Source organism: Asparagus officinalis, chromosome 7 (assembly GCF_001876935.1).
Source record: "Asparagus officinalis chromosome 7, Aspof.V1, whole genome shotgun sequence".
NCBI classification, from domain to species: Eukaryota; Viridiplantae; Streptophyta; class Magnoliopsida; order Asparagales; family Asparagaceae; genus Asparagus; species Asparagus officinalis.
Window position 1 is genome coordinate 61,437,316 of NC_033800.1, and position 24,900 is coordinate 61,462,215.

General features: G+C 37.4%; 3 protein-coding genes across 8 annotated transcripts; 1 reads left to right on the top strand and 2 right to left on the bottom strand.

Annotated features, from left to right (window-relative positions):
• On the top strand, positions 239-4,542 carry LOC109849942 (cyclin-P3-1-like). Of its 3 annotated transcripts, none has more exons than XM_020419838.1 (4): positions 239-391; positions 1,505-1,939; positions 3,945-4,190; positions 4,331-4,542. In XM_020419838.1, the coding sequence occupies exons 2-4, from the start codon at positions 1,539-1,541 to the stop codon at positions 4,335-4,337; spliced, it is 654 nt and encodes a 217-aa protein (XP_020275427.1). In that variant the 5' UTR covers positions 239-391; positions 1,505-1,538; the 3' UTR covers positions 4,338-4,542. The 3 variants fall into 3 exon arrangements, with proteins under 3 accessions (XP_020275427.1, XP_020275425.1, XP_020275426.1); XM_020419836.1 differs by having other exon boundaries at positions 1,521-1,939; XM_020419837.1 differs by lacking the exon at positions 4,331-4,542 and adding an exon at positions 4,261-4,290 and having other exon boundaries at positions 1,521-1,939.
• Positions 4,863-16,487, bottom strand: LOC109848603 (kinesin-like protein KIN-14J). Of its 4 annotated transcripts, none has more exons than XM_020418195.1 (14): positions 16,301-16,487; positions 16,157-16,204; positions 16,020-16,061; positions 15,863-15,897; positions 15,686-15,785; positions 15,237-15,608; positions 14,091-14,370; positions 13,839-14,000; positions 7,403-7,618; positions 7,283-7,320; positions 7,026-7,189; positions 6,791-6,904; positions 6,496-6,537; positions 4,863-5,979 (listed from the first exon to the last, which is right to left on the bottom strand). In XM_020418195.1, the coding sequence occupies exons 1-14, from the start codon at positions 16,368-16,370 to the stop codon at positions 5,173-5,175; spliced, it is 2,490 nt and encodes an 829-aa protein (XP_020273784.1). In that variant the 5' UTR covers positions 16,371-16,487; the 3' UTR covers positions 4,863-5,172. The 4 variants fall into 4 exon arrangements, with proteins under 4 accessions (XP_020273784.1, XP_020273783.1, XP_020273786.1 ...); XM_020418194.1 differs by having other exon boundaries at positions 15,863-15,936; XM_020418197.1 differs by lacking the exon at positions 16,157-16,204.
• On the bottom strand, positions 18,294-24,303 carry LOC109850802. Its single transcript, XM_020420869.1, has 7 exons — positions 23,935-24,303; positions 22,355-22,435; positions 20,746-20,783; positions 20,058-20,137; positions 19,363-19,446; positions 18,766-18,874; positions 18,294-18,658 (listed from the first exon to the last, which is right to left on the bottom strand). Exons 1-7 carry the CDS (start codon positions 24,196-24,198, stop codon positions 18,520-18,522), a joined length of 795 nt encoding a protein of 264 aa, XP_020276458.1. The 5' UTR covers positions 24,199-24,303; the 3' UTR covers positions 18,294-18,519.

Genomic DNA, 24,900 nt, shown 5'->3' on the forward strand with positions numbered 1-24,900 from the left:
TTTCCTATTGATTTTGGCGCGGAAAGCGGCGGATCCGGACCCGAACGCACCGACACCACCGCCGGAGAAAAGGGGGTTGAACTGACCCGTGGGTCCCACTCACGTTCTCCTTCCGAAGAAGAAGAAAAAAAAACAAAACTTTTTTGCTCGTTTTCTCGTGGGCTACAGCTGTCTATTTCTCTCCTTTTTTTTAAAAATTTTTTTTTATTAATATACATATCTAATAGAGAGAGAAAGAATGACTCACCAATCTCTCTCTCTCTCTCCTCTCTCTCTCTCACCCCCACAACAGAGATGCAAACAGAAAATCCAGAGAGAGAGAGGGGGGGAGAGATATTAATGGCACACGCTTGTATGCCCTCTCTCTACATGTAGACCATTTCCCTTCTCTGTAAGTATCATGCATCTCTCTCTCTCAATTTAAATCTAATTATAGAAATTCTCTGTAGCTGCTGATTCTTGCACTCAACGTTTATTATTATTCATACAATGTGGGGATTTTAGGGAGAAAAAAACAAAGAGAGCTTTGCGTTTTGAGCCCTAATACTCATCATTTGCACCGGCTCTTAGTAGGTGAAGCTCATCTTTCATTTTTTTTTTAAAAAAAATAAGCATTTGATATCAATGATAAAATAGCTGCTCCTTTCTCTTTTTTTTTTCTTTTTCTTTTTCCCCCTTTTATTCCTGGAAAGTTTGTTTGAAGCTTGTGTAAACTTTGTGTCTTGAGCCATAAAATCACCTTCCTTATAATGCGTTACCAGCACCTGAAATTAGGCACGATATGTTTTATCGACAAAATGTGTTACCAAATCAAAACTTTACCTGAAATTAGGTGGATGATATTGTTGGGTTTTTACGCTCGCATTCCGACCGAAAACAAAAAACCAACAGGAACAACATAGCTATCCTTTGTCCCAACTCCAGTCCTCCTTGTCCGACTAACTATAATTTTATCATTGATTTTAACTGGTAGATTTAGTGGCCATGCAATTGCGAAATGGGTTGCGAAATCAATGGTTGCAAGAATGCAAAAAAAACTGCGCGCCTGCATAATAACAATTGAGACACTCAAGAGATAACTCATAACCAAGTGTATGGAAATGCGTATAACTATTCGTTTCCCCTCAAATTCTGTAAGCCTTACAACTCCGCAAGCTAACAGACGTGTACTCGGTGTTGAGGTGAACGATTGGTCTTCAGGGTGCATTACACTTAAGAAAGGGAATACCTTTACCTTTTGTGTGGTCACGTGTTACGATTATAGTAACAACTGAGAAGTATGAAGGTACTTACACAACTTGAAATTGTAGAAAGTGGGTATTTTAATCGTCACTTGAAAATTAGCATATAAATTAATGATATACATGTAGCATATCCTTAGGTTTTTAAGCATTCGTTTGTTTCAGAGCATTACTTGTGGAAGTCATATATTAACAAACAAACAGTTGAAATTCTGAGTAACGATTAGATTCTCTCCGCGGGCTAAATTTACATAACATTTCAGTAATGTATTCTTTCAGGACATCTTTTGGCTAGATATGGGGTCTCTGGCAGCTGAAACCGAGTCAATAGACCAGTGGAACTACAGTTTTTTAGGGCTTAGTGAATCAGGGAAAGGAGATTCTGAATTTCCACAGGTTCTGTCACTGTTATCCTCAGTTCTCAAGAGGACCATTCAAAAGAATGAGAGTTCAATGGATTCTACGACGAGGAAAGCTAATGACACCATTTTCCATGGTCTCAGAGCACCAGATCTTAGTATACAAAGTTACACTGAGCGCATATTCAAGTACTCAAAGTGTAGCCCTTCATGCTTTATCCTTGCACATGTATACGTTGACAGATACCTCGAGCAGCCAGGTGTCCATCTTTCTTGCCTCAATGTTCATCGGTTGCTCATGACAAGTGTGGTCATTGCAGCAAAATTCATTGATGATGCGTAAGTATTGCATGCGTTCTTCCTTCCAAATGTTTTGACTTTGGATTTAGTTCTAAAAAAGTGCTCATAGTTTTTAATGGTAAATTAATGAATCATTACTCAACTCATGGGAAAATATATACTTATTAATATATATATTTTCTGTCGCAAGTCCTTATCATAGTTTTGTTTTCATATAATATTTTAGGATTTTTTCGATGTTAGTCTCTTAAATCATCAGTGTTTTGGCATTAGCGCCCCGAATCTTCGTATTTTGATGCTAGTCCCACAGATTGCATTGACATGTTGATATTAGTCCCTCTAGATAGGTGAGGTTTTAAATGTTGAAGAATATTCCGTTATGTTTAACTTTTCTCTTGAATGGACCGTTATATCCCTCAGTCCTAATACCCATACCCATGAACCCTTTAAACCCGATAAGAGTCCGAAATCTGAACCCATTTCACCCCTCTTCTTCTCCAACTGCCCATTAACAGGGAATCCATTTCTCAACGGCTCTTTTTCATTGAGTGAGTCTATATAAGGCCATTTAAACTCCTCTATTGTTCACTTCTCCTTCTGTAGCCTAGATCGCTAACCCTGTTGATCTTCAAATTTGCTATGGAGTTTTCTGTTGCATCTCACTAACAATAACCCTGTTGATCTTCAAATTTGGTATGGAGTTTTATGTTGCATCTCATCAACAATGAAACCTAGTTAACTTGATCTACGAAATGCAATAAAATACGATTAGACCCATGCTTAAATTACAAAATCAAAGAATCTAACATTCAACAAATCCGAAAAATGACCTTGAGACTCTCAACAACTCACTGGTGCAACCTCATGTTCCAACCCTGAGTACTCAGCCTCCATATCGTCCCTACTCATCACAGTATCAAGTATCAACATCCTCATGCTGACTTGACAACCGAGGAAAATTAAAGGGAATTGACAGCTGAGGCATACAGATCAAACTCCTTCCTCAACTTCATATTCAACAAGCTCACTTTGCCCAGTGGCATCACCAACCCTCTCTTCAAGCCAACATTGTTCCTCATAATTGAATGGATCGCCTCTTGAGGGACGAAGCTTATATCGTCTTTGACGACATCAATGACGAGGGGCCTGTGTCCTTGCTGGGGATCAAGTTAGTGGGAAATGGGGAGGGGAGAGGAAAATGACCGTTTTATTGGGGGAATAAAATGGGGGTGAGTATTTTGGTGATTACCTAATGATGGTTAGACTAAAACTAACCATGGTTGAGAGTTTGAACGGAAATACTAATGGAGGGACTAATATCAACATATTGATGCAATTTGAGGGGCTAATATCAAAATACTGATGATTTAAGGAACTAATATCGAAAACCCCAGTATGTAATACTTGGAGGTAATTTATGTGAGGCAATTACTGTACTTGCGTTGCCTACGTGTTGAAGTGTTTTACTCACTTGACTTACTTTTCTATGTATATACAGAAGTAATAATATGATTGCTCACCTGAGGGATTTCTACCCTACATTTATTTTATGCTAATTAGTAATTAATTAATCGATATCTCCCTTCAGTTGGATGAGAAGGGCCTTACCTAAGGCAAGCCTGAGAAAAATGAATTCCTTACCTGACAGTCGTGCCGCAAATCAAGCCTTAACAGTTGTCTTCTCAGGGATAGGAAGATCAGTAGGATATGTTCTGATAAGTAGTTATTATGAATTTATTCAGGGATAAAACTACTTGTTGTAAGCCTTGAAGACCGACTTTTGCTTTCAGTTATTTTGTCAGGGGGTTGAGTCTTACATCAGCAAGTGCAGATAGACTTTTGCACAAGTAATTTGCTTATTCTGAAACAAAGTTGGTTCTGCACAAATATAGTGAATATTAGCTTGTTATTCTGCACTACAGACTAGTTGACAAGTTGGCAACTATCATATATGTATATGTGGTTGTTCGATCAACCTGTCTTAATTATTTATGTTGCCTCCAGGGTCTTGTAGACTCCTGATATTCACTAAACTCGACTGCAGGTTTTTCAACAACGCATATTATGCCAGGGTGGGAGGAGTGAGTACCCAAGAGATGAACAAATTGGAGATAAACTTGTTATTTACTCTTGACTTCAGACTTCAAGTGTCCATGGGAACGTTTAGTAGGTACTGCTCACAGCTACAAAAGGAAGCAGCAGGGTACATCGTAGAGAGGCCAATTCAGATATGCAAGCAAAAAGAGTGGACTAAGATTCACAACTCAAAATGTCAACCTGCTGTCCAGAGATGTTGATGTGCCTTGCATTATCATATTTGCGTGTATAGACAACTCAAAATGTCAACCTGCTGTCCAGAGATGTTGATGTGCCTTGCATTATCATATTTGCGTGTATAGTAACCCGAGAAAGGCAACATCATATTGTTAGATGTTGATGTGCCTTGCATTATCATATTTGCGTGTATAGTAACCCGAGAAAGGCAACATCATATTGTTATTATTATTTTTTTCTTTCTTTATCATTTGGTGCTGTTAAATTTCTGAAATTTCCATGTCAGACTTCATACTCTTAGATGTTCATATTGTAGATGTAAGAAGAGTTTCCATGATATCTTTTCAGATCTAATAGTAGCTTCTGCATGGTGGATGTTCGTTTATTTTTAGTGCAATTCAAGCTTGTGAACAAGGAATTAGATCATAAAGCTTGTTGCAGGAATCCAGAAACATTATTTATGCTTCTATGAAAGAGGACAGAAAATGCATTGCCTTAAAAAAAGTACGCGATGACGACCCATTTTAGAATGCGAATTTGTCATAGTATAAAGAAAACAAACGACCCATTTTAGAATGCGAATTTGTCATAGTATAAAGAAAACAAATCTGTAGGTGCAAACCAAATAAATTAATTAGACAGAAAATCTATGTATATAACCATATCAACCACGTAGGGTGCCAAATCAGAAAGGGGATCTTGAGAGAATTCGAAAGGGGAACTTGAAAGAGCAGAGTACAGTATGAAAACAATACAAAACACACCCGCTCTTCACAAGGTAAACGATGCATGTAACAAACAAATTACAAACACAACCAATTTTCATCAATAGATAACCGTACAAGTAGCACCGCAGCAATTTCATTTGAGCTTCTGCTGTTTATTTAAAAAAAAAAAACTTGCTGGAACTCAAAATATGGAATTCCCTGGTAGTCTCAACAAACTGTTGCAGATTACTATCTCAAAAGGGAAACACAACTCTTCATTTATACTGGACCTCAGATTACTGATTGCCTCCGATTCTTGCACGCAACTCTCTGGGCAGTACCATATCGCCCCAGTGAATCCTTACTCTGAAAAGCTCGATTTCCTAGGCTTGATCCTAAGAGCACAGGGTGTTGCTTTGGTTGCGCCGCTGGCGAGCCAACAATGACTCTTTTTTGAACACTGAAGCACAACTTGTGCAGTGACGTTGCATTATTTGCACAGCTAGAATTGGTTGGGCTCGAATGCAACTGAAGCCTATTTCTTGGAGAAGCAAATGTTGGTATCTTGGATTTCCATACTGCCTGCATATTAGGAGGACTAGAGTATTTGCTGCTGCTGGCTAAAAAACTACTAAACCTGCTGCTTTTGCTTCCCGGAGTGGCTAGTGGAGTTCCAGGAGCCGGAGGAGCAAAAGAAGTTACAGACATCCTTCTTGGTATCCTCAACCGAGAAAACTGAGAGTTGGAATTAGTATGTTGTGGCTGTCGCCTTTCTGCTTCACTGGGAAGAATAGCAATGGATGCTCTCCTCTTGGGTTGCACTGGTATGCTTCGAACTATAGGGGACAGTGAAATCCTTCGAGCTTTTGGCACATTCTTCTTTGTTTCAAAAATGTTCTCTTTATTTTCAAATGACCGTGTGGTAGTCATTGTACTCCTTCGAGGACCTGGAGGTGGCAGGCGGTTTGTGATCCGGCTTAAAGGTTGCCTCTCCCTGATGGGAACAAGTGGTGGTTTGGTATACTTGGCAGGCTCCCTGTTTCCTATTTGACCTTGGCCTTTCTTCTGATCAGCTAATTGGTTTTCAAGATCTCTAACCTGCCACATTCAGCCAAAATTTCAACAATATTTATTTCGTAACTAGATTTTTTGGAACCTAGAAAGGACATATAGAAGTAGTACTTTCGAAAATTATATTTGCTAAGGATAATTGTTAGATCTTAAATTTTGAATATTTCCTGGGCATTAACCAAAGTTTTTCACTCAGATTGGTGTATGTATAAAGTTTCTCACTCTAGCACCGAATGTCTTAGGTGTGCAAAGGCGTTATTAGCCAAAGTTAATCACTCAAGATTGGTGTATGTATAGAATCTCTCACTCTAGCTCTGAGACTCTGGGGAATGCACTTATAATCATAAATATGTAAAAATCAAGCAATGAGGCCAACATTGCAAACAGCTCATATAGAGACGGATTGCTTATTCTTTTTCTTTTTCTAAAATGTAAAAGGGAGGATCACAGGCACACAAATGCACCGTATGGAGTTCACTAACACCCTGACAAACACCACAAACTTTTCTTAGCCATTTGATTCATGTTATTTCTTATACATACCTTCATCTGATAGTTTCTGCATGCTTGCTCAGCATCTCTTATCTGTGACAAGACAAATAAGCATAGGCTTGTCATTAATACTAGAAAATGGACAGCATAGAAACAACTTACATCAACCTATCAAACAGTAGTTAACTATGGTATTTGAAAAATTCTTCACGAACACAAGGGGTTAAAAAAAGTATTTGAACAGGTCAAATTTCTCTATGTTGGGTCTGTTATTATCTTGTGCCACTTATTGCAGCTCTAATATTTGAAGGAAGAACGTATTATCGTAGCAACTTCCATGTTTTACCTTATCTTGAAGTGTCTTGAACACATTCTCTCTTGAAGCATACTTAAGCTGCATCAACTGTAAACTTTCATTCAATCTTCCAGTTTCCTTCTCTTCCTGTCGTAGCTTCTCTGCCTGCGTAGGAGGGGGCAAAAAGTAAAGAACAGCAAAATTATTGGGCTCAGCCATCCATGATAAATCACACCTAGCAGTGTACAACAGTAAAAGACAACAGAATGCGATAAGAATGTGATACCATTTGTTTGAGCTTAAAACTCTCTTGTGGATCAGATTGTTTCCTGGCAGGGCCATACTCAATGCCCCGGACTCTACTTGCAAAGTTCAGGGAGCAAAGAGTTTCTCCCAAGTCTGCTGAGCTTGGGCTTATCTGTGTGAACATAAGAGTCTTGCAATCCCCTCCTGTTTAATTATAGATCATCTTCTGTTCAGCGTTTATGCATGAAATAAAATGAAATTGAACAAATATCTTACAAAGATTATAATCTCTCTCACCTAGGGAGCTTTGTAGCAAATGGGTCAGCTTCGAGTTCCTGTGGTTTTCATGAGGGGAGCAGAGTGTTAAGAGTTTCTGACAGAGAGAAAAGGAAGGAGGGAATTGAAAGGTGGAATTACCTGTATGGTATATGAGGATTCTTCGAGGCCAGGGCAGATATAACATCCCCAAGCGCAGAGAGAGACTTATTAATGAATTGTGACTCTTTTAACCTCTCTCCTTCTACTTCAGTCTTGCCTACTCGCTCGCTTCCTGCTAAATCCACAAGCCACATGTGGCTTCTGCTCCTCTGCTTGTCAATCAAATTCTCCCCCATGACAGTCAGCCGAACCAAGCTGTTGAAGAAGAAATAAGTTTAAAATTCTCAAGGCAGTGAAACTTTTGGACCACATATAGAAACATTGTACTCCACATACATTCTGTACTCAACCAGAATAGCAAAAGATATGCACCTGGTTAAGTTATTTCATACTCCTACTATGTCGACCCGGGAAGTCAATGTGGTAATTTGTTTTTAAAAAGAAGTGTACCCTTACCATACAAGTTGGAAAAAAATGTTCTCTAGCGTTTTAGGTCAAATTGCGTTAGTTTAGTCATATAACTTCCCAAAAACTCGCAAGTGTTCTTGCGATCAAATTGGTTCAAACACCAGTTTTAACAGCTTGTAGTACAAAATGTAAACAGTGTAAGGTCTCTCCAAGTGCCACATCGTAACCTTAAAGCAGATCTGCTTACCCTACAATAGCATTTGCAACAAAACCGAGCAAATAACTTGCATGACTACTTGCCGCAAAATCATTTACTACAACGTGACTCGCAGGGTGCATTTACACTTGGACCCAACCAACAAATAAGTGAACTCAACCCTTGGAAACCTTTAAACAATGACCAAAAGATATACTTGATTTGTAGAATCTGTATCTTTCTGGGAGGAGGATGGGCCCCTAAATATAGATTGAGAACCAAATTAACCTAAAAGGACAACCTATTAGATACTCATTCTAACTTCCTAATTAAAACTATAACTAGCTCTAATTCTTTCCGTTGTTGGGCTACTTTCACATGAGTTCCCAACAATATTTCCTCCCTTCATCCACGAGTATACCTCAATTACTCATGAGAAACAATGGACTCTTGGAGAGACAGATCTATATTTCATCCATAACTTGTGGGTAGAGTTGACTTTTGAGTTAAATTGGAGATCAACTATCCATGGATCATTTGTCAAGGAAGGTGGCTACTTTTCTTCTTGTCAACAAAGGAGGCCACCGAAAGGCAGGAGATTGGTGGCTGCCTCATGTCAACAAAGAAGGCCACCGAAAGCTCTGAGCAAATGTCAAAAAGAGCAGGAAGAAATTAAGAAGGGAGGGGGATTCTGCACCTATAAATAGAACACTCCTCTTCCCTTTGTCAATCATCTTTTAGCTGCTAAGAAACAATCCAAGGCAGTGAGAAAAAAATAGAGAGGCTAATAGAGAACACTCAGTGAGAGAAATTGTGAGCAATTTTCAGAGTGAAATTTGGGTTGTGCGTTTGAGTGTGAAAAACATTTGTAAAATTTCTCCATTTTAGTGAAAGATCTGTAGCAGCCCGTGGACGTAGGCAAGTTTATACCGAACGACATAAATCTTGCGTGTCCCCCTTTTTTACGCATTTATTTTACTTTCTCTTAAATCTGATAATAGGGGAATCTGCGTAGTTTCCCAACAACTGGTATCAGAGCTCTGGTTGTGACGTCTGTCAATTTTCTGTGAGATTTCACGTGAATAGTGAATTTCGTGAATAGTAAAATTTTATCGGCAATACTTGTTCGTTGACAGCAGTGTTATAATACACGGTGGTTCACAGAAATTGCTAGAAACAATCTAGAGGAAGCCAGATTCTAGTAGGAGCAATAGCTGTAGACGAAGGGAAGATAAAAATTAAGAAGTTCGATGGTGCGGACTTCGGCTTTTGAAAGATGCAGATCGAAGATTATCTGTACTAGAAGAAGTTGTATCAACCTCTCTCAGGAAGTAAGCCAGATGATATGAAGGATGAAGAGTGGGCTCTCCTCGACAGATAAGCCCTTAGAGTTATTCGATTGACGTTATCCCGCAACGTTGCCTTCAACGTAGCAAAGGAAAAGATCACGACGGGTCTTATAGCGGCTCTCTGCAGCATGTATGAGAAACTCTCTGCCTCAAACAAAGTTCACTTGATGAGACGACTGTTCAATTTGCGAATGACGGAAGGCGCATCGGTAGCTCAAATCTTAGTGAACTCAACATAGTCACAACCCAATTGAGTTCAGTTGAGATTGAGTTTGATGAGGAAGTTCGAGCGTTGATCCTTTTATCTTCCCTACCAGAAAGCTGGAACGCTACAGTCACGGATGTGAGTAGTTCATCGGGAAGCAACAAGTTAAAGTTCGATGACGTTCGTGATTTGGTTCTTAGTGAAGAAATTCGACGAAGAGAATCAAGTAAAGCTTCAACCTCCTCAGCTTTACACACGGAGTCTAGGGGAAGAACTTCAGAAAGAAGTTCAAATCACGACAGATCAAAATCTAGAAGGAGCAAATCTAGATCGGGAAAGAAAGATTTTAAGTGCTACAATTGTGGCAAGAATGGTCATTTCAATGAGTGTCGGGCACCGAAGAAAACTACCGACGCACAGGAGTCTGCAAACGTGACCGAAGGAGGTGATGCTATGATTCTAAGCGTCAACAGTCCGATTGAATCATAGATTCTTGATTCAGGGACATCATCCTTCCATTCCACCCCATACCGAGAAATCATGGAGAACTACGTCAGCGGTGTTTCAGAAAGGTACATCTAGCAGATGATGAAACCTTGAAGATTGTTGGCAAGGGAGACATCCGATTAAAATTACCAAATCAGACCACATGGAAGCTGCAAGGAGTGAGACATATTCCTAACATTAAAAGGAATTTGATCTCTGTGGGACAGCTTGATGGATAGGGTTACTGTACAACCTTCTCAGATCATGAATGGAAGATTACCAAAGGAGCACTCGTCATTGCTCGAGGTAAGAAAAATGGTACTCTCTATGTAACCTCAAACTTAAAGAATATTATTGCAGTAACAAATGCAGATAAAAAATCAAACCTATGACACCAAAGACTTAGCCATATGAACGAGAAATGGATGAAAACACTTCTGTCAAAAGGGAAGCTGTCGATCTGAAGAATATAGATGTCGGCCTATGCGAGGATTACATCTTTGACAAACAAAGAAAGTCAGTTTTGTAAAGATTGGCAAGACACCCAAGGCAAAAAAAGTTAGAATTGATTCATACCGATGTATGGGACCCATCTCCAGTCCCATCCCTTGCAGGCTCACTGTACTATATCACATTCATTGATGATTCTACAAGGAAGGTGTGAGTCTATTTTCTGAAGAAGAAATCAGAAGTCTTTGATACCTTCAAAAAATGGAAGGCCATGGTGAAAAATAAAACTGGTTTGAAGATAAAGTGGTTGAGGTCAGACAATGGAGGAGAGTACAAAGACAGTAGATTTAAAGAACTTTACGCAAACAACGAGATCAAGATGGAGAAAACTGTTCCTATGACACCATAGCAGAATGACGTAGCGGAGCGCATGAACAGAACTTTGAATGAACGTGTCAGAAGCATGAGGATACATGCAGATTTGCCCAAGTTCGTATGAGCTGAAGCTATCAATACCACAACCTACCTAATCAACTGCGGGCCCTTAGTTCCCTTGGATGGTGAAATACCGAAAGAAGCTTGGAGCAGAAAAAAGACAAACATTTCGCATTTAAGAATTTTTGGTTGTATCTCTCATGTACACATAGATTCTGCTGAAAGAACTAAATTTGATGTAAAATCTAACAAATGTGTTTTTGTTGGTTATGGTAGTGATGAGTTTGGTTACCGATTTTAGGATTATGAAAATCAAAATATCATCAGAAACAAATATGCCATATTCATTGAGAATGTGATGTACAAAGACAGATCAACTGTAGAATCAAGTAGCTCTAGTACAAAAGATGAAATAAAAAAAATTGCTAAATTTGAGGAGATTTCTGAAAATGATGTTCAGACTAGTCCTGAAGTAGTTCAAGAAGAACCAAGCACGTCAGAAGTGAGACGCTCCTCCAGAAATCCTAAGCCAACCTAGCGTTAATTGCCTTCTTTGCACTACTTGTTGCTGACTGACAATGGTGAACCGGAGTGTTATGATGAAGCAATGCAGGTGGAGGATTTAGTCAAGTGGGAGTCTGCTATGCAAGATGAGATGGACTCGCTTATGTCAAATCAGACATGGGACTTAGCTAAATTACCACCAGGTAAGAAAGCTCTTCATAAACAAGTGGATTTACAGGATCAAAGAAAAGCATGATGTGAACAAGCGCTACAAGACAAGATTGGTTGTCAAAGGCTTTCAGCAAAAAGAAGGTATTGACTATAATAAAATTTCTCTCCGGTCGTGAAACTAACTATAATCAGACTGGTGTTGAAAATTATAGTTATTGAGAATTTACATCTTGAGCAGTTAGATGTAAAAACAGTTTTCCTTCATGGTGATTTGGAGGAGGAGATCTATATGAAGCAATCAGAAAGCTTCATAAAGGCAGGTAAGGAAAATCTAGTATGTCGTTTGAAGAAGAGCTTGTATGGATTAAAACAAACTCCCTGACGGTGGTATAAGAAGTTTGATAACTTTATGGCTAGCAACGGTTTCACTAGATGCCAAACAGATCATTGTTGTTATCTCAAGATGTTTGATAATAGTTTCATTATTTTATTATTATACGTTGATGATGCTCGTTGTAGGTTCAGATCTGTAAGAGATTACAAATTTGAAGCAAAAATTATCAAAGCAGTTCTCAATGAAAGATCTTGGCGCTGCAAAGCAGATTCTTGGAATGAGGATCAAGAGAGATGAAATCTGGAACTTTGATGTTATCACAGGCTGAGTACATCAACAAAGTACTCTCCAGGTTTAATATGCAAGATGCTAAATCAGTGAGTACACCTTTAGGTATTCATTTCAGACTTTCTAAAAAGCAGTCACCAAATGGCGAAGGTCCCGTACACCTCAGCAATTAGAAGTCTGATGTATGTCATGGTTTGTACAAGACCAGATATTGCTTAAGCAGTGGGAGCTGTTAGCAGGTATATGAATTATTCGGGCAAGGTACACTGGGAAGCAGTCAAATGAATCCTCAGATATCTACAGGACACCACAGGTAAATCACTTTGTTTCAAAGGTGGAGATACAATACTAACAGGTTATGTGGATGCTGATTTAGCAGAAAATATTGATGTCAGAAAGAGTACTACAGGGTATGTCTATACTCTAGGAGGTACTACGGTGAGTTAGGTTTCTCAACTGTAGAAGATAGTTGCTCTCTCCACAACTGAAACAGAATATGTCACTGTTACAGAAGCCAGCAAGGAAATTGTTTGACTTCAAAGTTTCTTGGATGAGTTAGGCAAGAAACAAGAAGACAATGTCTTATATTGCGACAGTCAAAGTGCTATTCATCTAGCAAAGAATACGTCTTTTCATTCCAAAACAAAGCACATACAGATGCTGTATCATTTTATCCGGTCACTTCTGGAAGATGGAACTTTGAAGCTTGAAAAGATCAATAGAGCTCAAAATCCGACAGACATACTGACAAAGATGGTGACTACTGACAAACTGAAGCTGTGTTCAGCTTCAGTTGGCCTGCAATAATATTAAAGACCGGGGAAGAGTTGCTGTATAGATCGAGATGTGAAGAGGGATTGAAATCAATCTTCAAGTGGGAGATTGTCAAGGAAGGTGGATATTTTTCTTCTTGTCAACGAAGGAGGCCACCGAAAGGCAGGAGATTGGTGGCTCCTCATGTAAACAAAGAAGGTCACCGAAAGCTCTGAGCAAATGTCAAAAAGAGCAGGAAGAAATTAAGAAGGGAGGGGGGAGGGGGGTTCTGCACCTATAAATAGAACACTCCTCTTCCCTTTGTCAGTCATCTTTTAGCTGCTAAGAAACAATCCAAGGCAGTGAGAAAAAATAGAGAGGCTAAGAGAGAACACTCAGTGAGAGAAACTGTGAGCAATTTTCGGAGTGAAATTTGGGTTGTGAGTTTGAGTGTGAAAAACACTTGTAAAATTTCTCTCCTTTAGTGAAAGATCCGCAGCAGCCCGTGGACGTAGGCAAGTTTGTGTCGAACCACGTAAATCTTGCGTGTCCCCCTTTTTTGTGCATTTATTTCGCTTTCTCTTAAATCTGGTAATAGGAAAATCTACGTAGTTTTCCAACATCATTCTCCCTGTATATAGGACTTCACGCTGAACCTTGCCCTTTGGTACCACTTGCTAAGAAAAACTCAGATCCGCTGCTTATACCTTTAAGAGAGAGGAGTTTTAAACATATAAAATATTGGGAACAAAAAAATCGCAAAACTTCAGTTGAAGATATTTACTCCAACATTCTATTTAAGTGCATTATTTGTGCTAATTCTTAGTGATCTGACACCATACAAATACATGAGTCCCCAGTAGTACCAAGAAAATTGTATTTCCCAAAGACCTTACCAGTGAGAACGGCTGCTTAGTTCATTGGCATTAGTGGATCCAACTGATCTGTTCCTTCCCCCAGTCTTGAGAATCTCCCACACCTCATCTATGTTGCATGCTTGAGCTTCAACAAGACCAGGCACATCCTGGCTTCCATCTGGTAGTTGCCTTACCTCCAACCTTTTAAAGCAACACAAAGACAGTGCTCGTCAGATAAGTAAGTCTATATAGGAAGATTAGTTTAAAACTACACCAAGGTGAAAGAATTACCTTTTTGCGGGCTGATCTGAATTTTCCGTTAGAAGGTCCCTGATCTTCTCATTATAAACCTCCAACATGCTCACAAGAAATTCATATCTAATCATTGAAGATCTCTCAATTGAACTCCTGAACAGTTCCTCCAAGGCCCTATAGTTGACACCGCGGTTTTCTGGTGTTCCTTCCATGGTGAATGTCTTTCCAGTTCCAGTCTGTCCATAAGCAAATATGCAGACATTGTAGCCGTCCAGTACTGACTTTACCACTGGCAAAGTTTCAGCAAAGACAATCTCTGAAACAGCACAAGGAGCAAACTGATTCTTAGATTTAAACAAGGAAATTGACTAGTAACTCAGGAAATGAATAGTAGTTCGTTAGCCATAACTTTCTACTTATGGATAACTTGAATGAAGGACGCACAAGGAGAATACTTGCTTTACACAGTGACACACAATTGTTACCTAGAGAAGGTGATATGATAGAGTCAGACAACTATAGGTGGCATGCAAAGAAATATGTACATATTGTGCAGTAATCTACAAACTAATATCCCTATAAGTACACAATAACATAAGCTTAACGTAATGCATAAATATCTATTTTCACTTATAAACTCTGTTAAATCATATTGTAGAATATGGATATAGGCATACAAAAAGTAGCCAGGTTTGGACATGCGTAAATATAACAAGCAAAAGTTAAATTCGTCTCTTATTCCTATATAGTACAGAATATAGAGCTAAAATACCAGAAAAATTGTTACTTACAGCCAAAAAATAGCATGATAAAATTTAGAGATTGTAATAGTAAACTAAGAAAGAGAACAACTATGTTAAATTATTGCTTATAAACTCTGTTAAATCATATTGTAGACATAGGCATACAAAAAGCGGCCAGGTTTGGACATGCGTAAATATAACAAACAAAAGTTAAATTCGTTACAGTCTCTTATTCACAATAGTACAGAAATAGAGCTAAATAACCGGCAAAATTATTACTTACGGACAAAAAAATAGCATGATGAAATATAGAGATTGTAATTGTAAACTAATAAAGAGAGAAACTATAGTTACACATAGCTAAGTAGTTACAGAGAAATTGAGAGCACTAACAACCTAATACAATATGACTCATTTATTTTCTTCTTGAACTTTTTACCTTGATTGTCTTTTGGGCTGAAAACATGATCAAATTTGAACTGCTTCTTGGAGTTATCCGAGCAGACGACATGCAACTCTGAATCCTGGGAGGGGTCAAACTCAACCACAGAAGCATACCCCTTGGATATTTCCTCCGAGCTTAAAGGGCGACATCTGCAGAACACCCGAATATTCCCCTTCAGTTCTATTATTTCATTGTACAGGCGCTTACGTTCAGAGCACTCCCGAGTATACTTCTTCTTCAGAGCCTCATATTTGGGCTCACACTCTTGGATACACTTGTTTCTTAACAATTCACAGTTAGCCCGCAACTGGTCAGTTTCGGCAGTTTGTTCTTGGCATTTCTTCACTAAATTGTTGTATTTTGTTCCTAAAAAAGGCAATATATGGAGATATATTACACTAATCTAAATGGGGGGAGAAAGCAATCAAAGGAAAATAGCTTACCAAGAAGCTGAAGAGCAGAAGTGAGATCAGGGCCGAAAAAGGATGTAATAGATTCTCCCTTTAATACTGGGGATGGAATCACACTGTCATCTTTATGTTCCTGAAAGGGTAATTTGAATTATCTATTTTTTTTAAATGCAATATGGGCCTAGTTTTATTTATGAAAGAAATTGATACCTGAATACTTCTTCTTCCCTTCTCATCTATATCACATGAATCGGCCAAATTCGAACCCAAATCAGAGAGGATAACTATACACAAGAAAATTTGGCCAAAATGAGAACATTAAAAGAGTAAAATTGTAAAAGGGAAGGAAATAAAGAAAGAAAAATACCATTTTCTTGACTTGTTTCCTCCTCTGGCATAATCTCTTCATCTGATTCATACAGGAAAGAATCGGAATTAGGACTTGGATTAAAAAAAATTCAATTTTAGGGTCTCTACTCTAATCTAGGGTTTGATGAATCCTACCACTAGAGGATTGAGGAAACGGGCTATCCTCTTTAATTGGTGTTCCATCTAAAACAAAGAAAAGAAAGGTTCCCATAAATTTCAAACTAATACAAAAATTTGAGGGGGGAAAAAGAAAATTTTTGGGGAAAAAGATCTAGAGACCTTGAATGGTAATCTCTTCAACCGTTGATGGCTGAGGGAGAGGAGTCATCGGTAACGATTCTTCACCCATAGCTCTTCTCAAATCGCAGATCTCTTCAAAATGAGAAATTTCAAGGATTTTTCTATCAAATTTTCGTGAGTTCGAGGAGAGATTTGAAATCGAGTGCGAGAGGGCAGAGGGATTTTTCTTGGGAGAGCTACAACGGTCAAATGGGCTGTATTATGAACTTAAAAGGACTGAGCCCGCTTGCGTTTTTGATTTTTGAATTTGAGATCAAATCCATCGTTGGATGTAGATACCTGTATCCAACGGTTGAGGTTAACTCTTCGCTTTATATTGATTTTAGAGCGAATTTTACAAGGGATTCAGATCCTCTCCAAGAATCTCTTGAAACTTCAGTGTTTTAAACAAATGTCCTCAACTTTAAAAATTACGAAAAAAACCTAACTTTTAAAATTGAACAAAATCCTTTGAACCATCTAAAATTGCCATAACTTCACTAAATGGAGTAAATTTGAAAAAAAAAAAATGTGCATAGGGGTAAAAAAAAAGTACATGAAATAAGATTGTCAAAAGGAGAAATTTTTAAAATAGATCCTTTCACAAAATTATTCTGCAAAATTGACCTAGTGTAATAAATATTTTCAGTCACGTTAGAATGACGCTTTGAAAGTGGGTTGATTTTGGAAAAGAAAAAGTTTTCGATCTGGATTGGCAACCCCATAGAGATTAAACTAAGGGATTGCCAAAGAATTTGTTTGTCATTTATTAAAGTTCACAGAATTGGCAATCAATGTACTCTACTTCGAGAAACCCCTACGTAAAGATATGGTATCTATCTATTATGTGGATTTTAATTGAACAAAGAAACTCTAAGGGATTGTCAATGCTGTAAAAATTAAGAAACAAAATCCAAGGGATTGGCAATCCCTTGGAATTTAAGAGAAAATTAATTCCCAACTTTTATGATCTGTCATTTAAAGACAACATACTCCTTCCCCTAAACTTGAGTTTTTTTTTTCTCTCAAGAAAATTTTAGCTATTTCTAAATTACAGAGATGGGTTAGGTGAGACAAGCTAAAGTTCAAGGGGGTTTTATAAGACACCCCATACTTCAAGGAGGTTATGTGAGATAAACAAAGTCTAGTGGGGTTATGTGTAATACCCCCAAAGTTTAGAGGGTTTTTGTGAAATTAACTCATAATATTAAAATAAGGTCAATTTTGGTGAATAAATTCATGAAAGACTCTAATTTAAAAATTTCTCCTTATCTAAAACATGTCATATACGAAATATGTGACATGTTAAGGACAAAATTTTAAAACCAACCCTTTTGCAAAAATATTCCCCAAAAATGACCTGTTTCAACTTTAATTACCAAAACCGACCTAGTTTCACCCTCAGGGCTGAAACTGGGTCGGTTTTGGCGAAAAAAGTTCTCAAACTTCACGGGAGTTGAACTCCCGTGAAGTTTTTTTACATAACAAAACTTCACGGGAGTTGAAGTCCCGTGAAGTTTTGTTATGTAAAAAACTTCACGGGATTTGAACTCCCGTGAAGTTTGGGAACTTTTTTGGCCAAAACCGACGTAGTTTCAGCCCTGAGGCTGAAACTAGGTCGGTTTTGGTAATTAAAGTTGAAACATGTCGTTTTTTTTAAAATAAGTTTCAAAAAGGGTTTGTTTTGAAAATTTGTCCGACATGTTAACTATCAGTCATCGTAATATTTTAGTAAAACAAGTTCAGGAAATTTTCTCTAATTTATAAAGTTCAAAGGAATTTTGTACAATACACCGCAGTTCATTTTTTTTCTTTTCTTTTACCGAATCCGCCCTTATTTATGTTTGTGTATATGTCGTAGCCTCATCGACAATAATATTAGCAGAGAGTAAATATAGTACATAATGTTGAAGGGCTCATGACTTCTAGCTCTTCTATTGCATCTGAAATTTGAGCATGAGTTGATCCTTTCTCTCTTCATGAATACTTTAGATGATCTTAACAATATGACCATCAGTATTTCACACATATAATGCAAGATAATACAATACAATACATATACACACAAAGACATACACAAGACGAGGAAAGATACATCAAGCCTGAGACTTTTACACAAGTAGACTATATATTAGTCACACTTCAACTTTTTATTGGTGATCTACACGATTCACATTTCTTACAAGTTCTACGGATGGTCTATGATCCTTCTCGTTATATCAACACCAATCGACATACTCAGTTGAAGCCTTTGGCCGCCTTTTGGGTTCCTGATACCTATTGTTCTCAAATATTGCTTTGCTAATAAGGGATTCCATCAAGGCCGCGTCACCCATATTATAAGGATCGTTTAAGATGCTGATAATAATGGAAGCAGAAGGGGGGAAAGAAAAAGAGAATTAGTTTCATATTTCTCTCCAGTTATCTTCTCAAACAAAAGTATGTCACGCTATTAATTTCGGTACCTGTCAAGTAAATCTTCAAGAACAGCTCTTTGAGAAGGTGTGACATAATGTATGCATCTCTTTGGGCACTGCCCTACAGCAAGTTGGACTTGGTAATCGTCATTATGCCCTGCAATTATCAATTGAAAGGCCAAAAACATGCAAGTGAAAAAACTTACCAGTGCGTATATTTAACTGCACATGAGCATTGTATAGATGTATAGTTACTGTATTCTTGAAATAAATAAAATGAGAAAATGCTTCCACCCTGTGGACATTTTCAAACCTATGATTCCTCCAAGTTGACAGCTCAAAGGTGAAAACCCCACGTCTTGTTAAAGATTCACTCAGTTCCCTTTGCACTTTATTTTTTAAAATTACTAATATTGTTCTTTTGTTTCTCTTTTGCAAATAATAATGTTAAGATGAAGTATCATGTTCTCTACCTTCCCTCTCGTACCCACCCACTTGAAATACTAAAAATTGCCAATTGAGCTTGACTTTGTTGTTTTGACAATGTTTTAGTGAGGTCTGAACCGACCTCTAAAAGCAATCGTTAATAAAACTAGTGCATGCTATCTTCATTTCACTGCTAAAGAAGTTCAAACCATGTCGAACCTTGAGAAGTGGCACGCGCTGTACCATTTTCAGCAGTAAATGAGAAGGCATAGGGTGCTCTTTTCACACATGAATATGGACAGCCTGAAAACAAATTGAAACTGAATCTCTTAGAAAGGCAATATCGCTTTTATGGTAAATAAGTAGATGCCTTCCTGACAATATATAATTTATTTATTTCAACATGATAAGTAGATGATAGTCATAAAGTACAAAGCTAAATCCAGCCATCTTGGGAACGAGTTCCACAGGATATAGCACGTGCATGCCCCTAACAGAACAATGATATAGATGTAGATTTCAGTTTATTCAATGTAAGTAATGTTGTAAGTAAAACTGGTTAACAAGCTGTCTAATTAAAAAAGACGCAAGCTAGAAGCAGTACATATTTGTGCAATGGAGTAAGATAAAAGGATAAATGAACAAATGAGCTATCTAATAAGCAAATTTCAGTTCTAAGTGCTGTACATAGGCGAACTTAACGCACCTTTAGGAACTACAACAACATATAAAGCTATCATCATGAAGATGCTATTACCTTTCATTTCAATATTACCTTTTTCATATGAAATCTCAAGACACAGTTATGCGAGGTAAAGGTGACACTAGATTTCAAAAGTTGGTAAAGAAACACAATCAATAATTTTGAGAGTAACAAAGAAAGAATTAAAATGATATGTCAAAGCAACATTCACCTTTGCCAAGACAAAGAACTTCATTGATGAAGAGATCATAGGCCTCACATTCTGGCTCATCAAATGGATCTAAGCATGCCCTACCAGATATCAAATAACAAGTTTTAGATATAATAAGATCTATAAAAAAGATTGTCGGTGTCAAAATTATTGTCAAAAACCTTCGTAATAACCAGTAGCCAAGAAAGCAATATTCTTCTCAGAGTTATTATCATCACGAATGTAGATTTTATAAGCCTATAACTAACACTAATCACGACCGTAATTGTCATGCCTATTGGCCAGTTAGTTCTAGTTTAGAAGAACTCAGAGGCCTTCTCTTATATTAGCAGACTTTCCTTCCAAAGAGCTAGCCCAAAAATTTAAGGTCAAATCCAGCTCTAGCATAGTTTCCTGCTCAGCAACTTGGCAACCCATAGAGAGTAACTATCACATTGACAGTGGATTCTAAAACTCAGATAAATTCTTTTATGGAGCTATCTTGACTTAGACTCATGCTCCACATCCCCATTTGAACTTTGAAAGATTGGATCATGATGATGATGGATTTGCTTTTTTTTAAGGTAACCTAGAGTTAACTTTTTTGTATAAATATAAGAATTAAATTCTAATAAATGCCTAATAAATGCCTAAGTAAAACACCTTGCAGTGTAGTAACACATATTGATAGGAGTAAAGTAGAAATTACCCTTCAGTATCCTCAAGATCATGGCGTTTAGACAAAATCTACATAAAAAACAAACCAAAATACACTTAAAATTAGGCAATGATGGAGATGCTATACTTACCGTTTTATATTTATTGAACTTTATGTAAAAAAAATATTAATTCCAGACAATGGAAAATAGAAAATCTGAAAGAGAAAAAAATTAAATAAAAGGCAGGCTGGGTAAAAAGAAGTGATTCATTACAGCTAAAGGTAGGTTGACTGTACACCATGTATGCTCTTGCTACAACCAATACTGTCATTTGCAAAATAAATAAGAGTGCACTATGAATAATCAAGATTTGCAAAGGAAGTTCCTTCCACTCTTAACGACATGTATAAAAATCAATGCAGCAGAAATGCGGAAGTAAGATGGGTAATGTAAGTATAATAAGAGGTAGGATAAGAAATGATTACATTTATAATAAGTAAGAGGTTACTCTTGTTGAGAATAAACAGAGAGAGAATCTGCTGAGATGATTTAGGCATATGCAATGTTGGCTAATAGCTAAGACATTCAGGAGAAGTGGTAGGACAACAGACTCATGGTTAATTGAGCAATGAGGATGCAGACCTCATGAAACTTAGATGAATTACTGTGGTCAAGGCACTTAATAAAATTGAATGGACGAATATTATCAAGTAACCAAAAAGTTTTGAAATTAAGAACTTCGTTGTTGTAATTAAACCTCTCAAGAGATATCAGAATAGTAAACCATGATTTCAAGCACATACTCAAAGTCTCACAACACACCAAGGACGAGAATGACTCACTTCTTAAGAGAAAAAAAATCAATGATTTTGTACTGTGGTTAAAACCCAAAAACTATAATGAAAAGAGAAAGACAATCATTTTTTGGTTGGTTACTTAAATCTCCTCTTCCATTCAGTTTTTTAAAGATAGTGTTATCAGTCAACTTATCAGCAACTGTATCCTTTCTAATTCCCTTCAACATATTCACTTAGGCCCACCACCTTCTCCATCAACTAGATTCTACTTATAAATGGTGCTCTTATTGATAGGCACATGAACAAACCATCCCGTCCTCGTTAAGTCCTCAATGGAACTAGCTCTGAATTCTTACCGAAGCAATCATTTATTAATTAATGTATTGTCATTTGTCCATCTAAATACTCTCATCTAAGGTAAACTTTTTTTCTGGATATGTCTCTAAATATCTGAAATACTAACTTGTAAAGCATTTCTAGTCTTATAGACATCTTATAGAACTGCCCTTCAAATCATATCTCATGAGCATCCTTATCCAACTTGTAGTATAGGTACAACAATAATATGCTACAAAACCTGCCAATGGGCGATGAACGATTGTTGGACTCTTTTACATTAATGTATTGAACTAAAATCTCTTTAATTAGGACATGAACATCAGGAGAAACACCTATCAAGATATATACATAATTGCTTTTTCCAAGAATATGAAATGTGCAGGATTATCAGTTAACTTCTGCATGCAGAAGCGTAAGAGCAGTATTTCAAATCTAGACGCATGCTTCTACTTTGTAATACCTCAAGATCAATTAGGCGAGTCAGATTGAGAGCTTATATAAAATTATACAGTGTTGAAGCTACCTCATATGCTTGAATTACACGTTGGATTATTGCACCTGCATCTACGTTATCTTTACATACATCAGGATGGAATTCCTTGACCTGCATAGAAAAATAAAGGTTACATACATTAATCAAAAAGAAGTTACATAAGTTAAACATTGGTCTAAGTCAGCATTACCATGCCCAGGGAATGCTTTGGTCACGAGTATGTGGACGCTACTTTAAATGGTAACTGATATTGGGAGTGTATGATTAAATTGATTTGTATTTAGAGTCATAGTACACTTTAGAACACTAGAATTGTCATTTTGATAATTAAGCGTGTATTATTTGCGAGCATTTGTGGACAAAGAAGGGATATATATGCCTGCAACACATGCAAAACTAAAAGACTATGATACATCTTTTCAGAAAAATACAAAGGAAAAAAAAAACTATTTTAGTTAAATCAACATGGCCACAATTCTAATTGTGCTAAAGTAATAAAGGTCCAAATTCAAGCACCATAATTGTAATGTGAGAATGTTACCGAGAACCGCAAATCGATTGGAGACACCCAATAAGTAGCCATGACCCAGTCACAGCTTGAGGGCGGGCGGAGATGATCAAAAGCAACAACGTGCTTAATTAAGTAAGAGCAGCAATGAGTCCCCCCTATTTTAAATCTGGTCATGAGTAAAAGTACAGGAGATCACTTCTTTAACTTGCATTCCTTTTTAGCGTTTCTAAATTCTGGATTACTATCTGGTACAGGTCTCTAGCTCTTAACACGCTTACTGTTTTTGTTAAACCAAATTCATAATTTATGGATTTTGTGAATTCTACACGTTGTATGTTTCGACGAAAAGATCCACCCGCCAACTTCCATGCTCCTTTTCACTACAACTAAAAAAGGCAGGGGAAGAAAAATCTTCTTCATGTGTCAAGTCCCTTTTTTAGCATCGAAGCACGCTTAAATCTCTTTTCAACAGCGCATATTATTATTAGCGCACACCTAAGAAATGACGCGCCTGCTACTAAATGAAGTCCATCCCTAACTAAAACAGCAGTACACGGTAACGGAGCGCAGCAAAACCGAGTGATGTCGTGTCAAAGCATGCATGAAGCTGGGCACGCCTTCGTTAAAACAAAATGATGATGATGGACAAATTTTCAAAAGAGACCCATTTAAATTTTTATTCTCAAACAACAACCTCATTCAAACAAAATTACAAAAACCGACCTGGTTTCAGTCTTAGCGTTGAAACCAGGTCGGTTTAAAAAAAAAAAAAATCTGAAACCTCACAGGAGTTCAACTCCCGTGAAGTTTCATAGTTCAAAAATTTTTTTGAACTATGAAACTTTACGGGAGTTAAAATTCCGTGAAGTTTAGCAAATCTACTAAACTTTACGGGAGTTCAACTGAACTCCCGTGAAGTTTCAAATTTTTTTTTTTCAAAAACCGACCTAGTTTTAGCGCTGAGGCTAAAATCAGGACGTTTTTTGTAATTTTGTTTGAATGAGGTTGTTTTTTTGGGATTAAGTTCACAAGTGGGTTTCTTTTGAAAATTTGTCCTGATGATGATTAGCAAGAAGATCAGAGAGGAACAGCAACTCACGCGAGCTCGGAAGGCTGCTTTGAGCTGGGCAGGGGAGCAGGGGGTGGTGGTGGGGTCCACCCCAAGGATCTCATAAGGGGATGCGGCGGATGCGCCCTGATCATCTCCAGCAGCAGAAGAAGAAGAAGCAGAAGAAGTTCTAGTAGAAAAAGAGGGGCCTCTATCTCTGATTCTCCATTGAAACAGAAATGGTTTCGGTAGTAATGGGCTTCGCGTGCCCATCATCATCGTGGTAATAACCTCAGCCTCAAACAAAAGCCACATCCACTTCTTTACCAGAGCGCGATATTAGTGGAGAAAAACCAGGGCTCGCCAATTTGCACGGCTCAGAATCGCTGAGCCCAAACATGGACTGGCCTTTTTTGGAAGTAATTTTAGAAAACAAATATTGAATTCGTTGATAATTAATTACATTTCTTCCCTATTATGAATTATTTTTTTCAAAAATAATTAGCGACTTATATGCTGGTTGTCTAGTTGTAAAACAAGTGGGTACCGTATTTGTCACAGGGATAAAAATAGGTCACTGGTCTAAATGGCAGCGTAATAAAATTTGAGAGGTAAAAACTAAAAATCGATAGAGTGGATATTTGTTATTAGGGTAAAATTTCAAAGGGATGAATGTCCTTAATTTTATTTGATATGAAATACTTTTCTAAGTTTTATGTATTTGGAAATAGTTCATCTAGCAATCTCATGTTACCTCTGGACTACAAATATACTCAAAGGTGAAGTGTACATTTATAGTCCACCACGGGTTATCCGAATGGTTCAGAGCTTCCAATTTGGCTCTCATCATCTTGGATTTGATTTCGGGTCAGGTTATAAAAAAAAGGCTAAATATCTTAAAACCCACATTAACTTCGATGATTATCATAAAAAACCTTCTTAACTTTTAAAATATTAGAAAACCCCCTTAAGTTTAGGGGTTATCAGAAACCCTTTTTAATTTTGAGCTTTTATCAA

Excerpts from the sequence above, each read along its gene's own strand:
- LOC109849942 (XM_020419838.1), top strand. The coding sequence starts at position 1,539 with ATGGGGTCTCTGGCAGCTGAAACCGAGTCAATAGACCAGTGGAACTAC. Across the intron at positions 1,940-3,944 it reads GCAAAATTCATTGATGATGC|GTTTTTCAACAACGCATATT; the intron begins GTAAGTATTGCA and ends ACTCGACTGCAG.
- LOC109850802 (XM_020420869.1), bottom strand. The coding sequence starts at position 24,198 with ATGTGGCTTTTGTTTGAGGCTGAGGTTATTACCACGATGATGATGGGC. Across the intron at positions 20,138-20,745 it reads GATCTTGAGGATACTGAAGG|GGCATGCTTAGATCCATTTG; the intron begins GTAATTTCTACT and ends GATATCTGGTAG. Across the intron at positions 18,875-19,362 it reads AGCGCGTGCCACTTCTCAAG|GGCATAATGACGATTACCAA; the intron begins GTTCGACATGGT and ends TGATAATTGCAG.
- LOC109848603 (XM_020418194.1), bottom strand. The coding sequence starts at position 16,370 with ATGGGTGAAGAATCGTTACCGATGACTCCTCTCCCTCAGCCATCAACG. Across the intron at positions 16,205-16,300 it reads TGAAGAGATTACCATTCAAG|ATGGAACACCAATTAAAGAG; the intron begins GTCTCTAGATCT and ends TCTTTGTTTTAG. Across the intron at positions 14,371-15,236 it reads CAGCCCAAAAGACAATCAAG|AGATTGTCTTTGCTGAAACT; the intron begins GTAAAAAGTTCA and ends GTGCTGTTTCAG.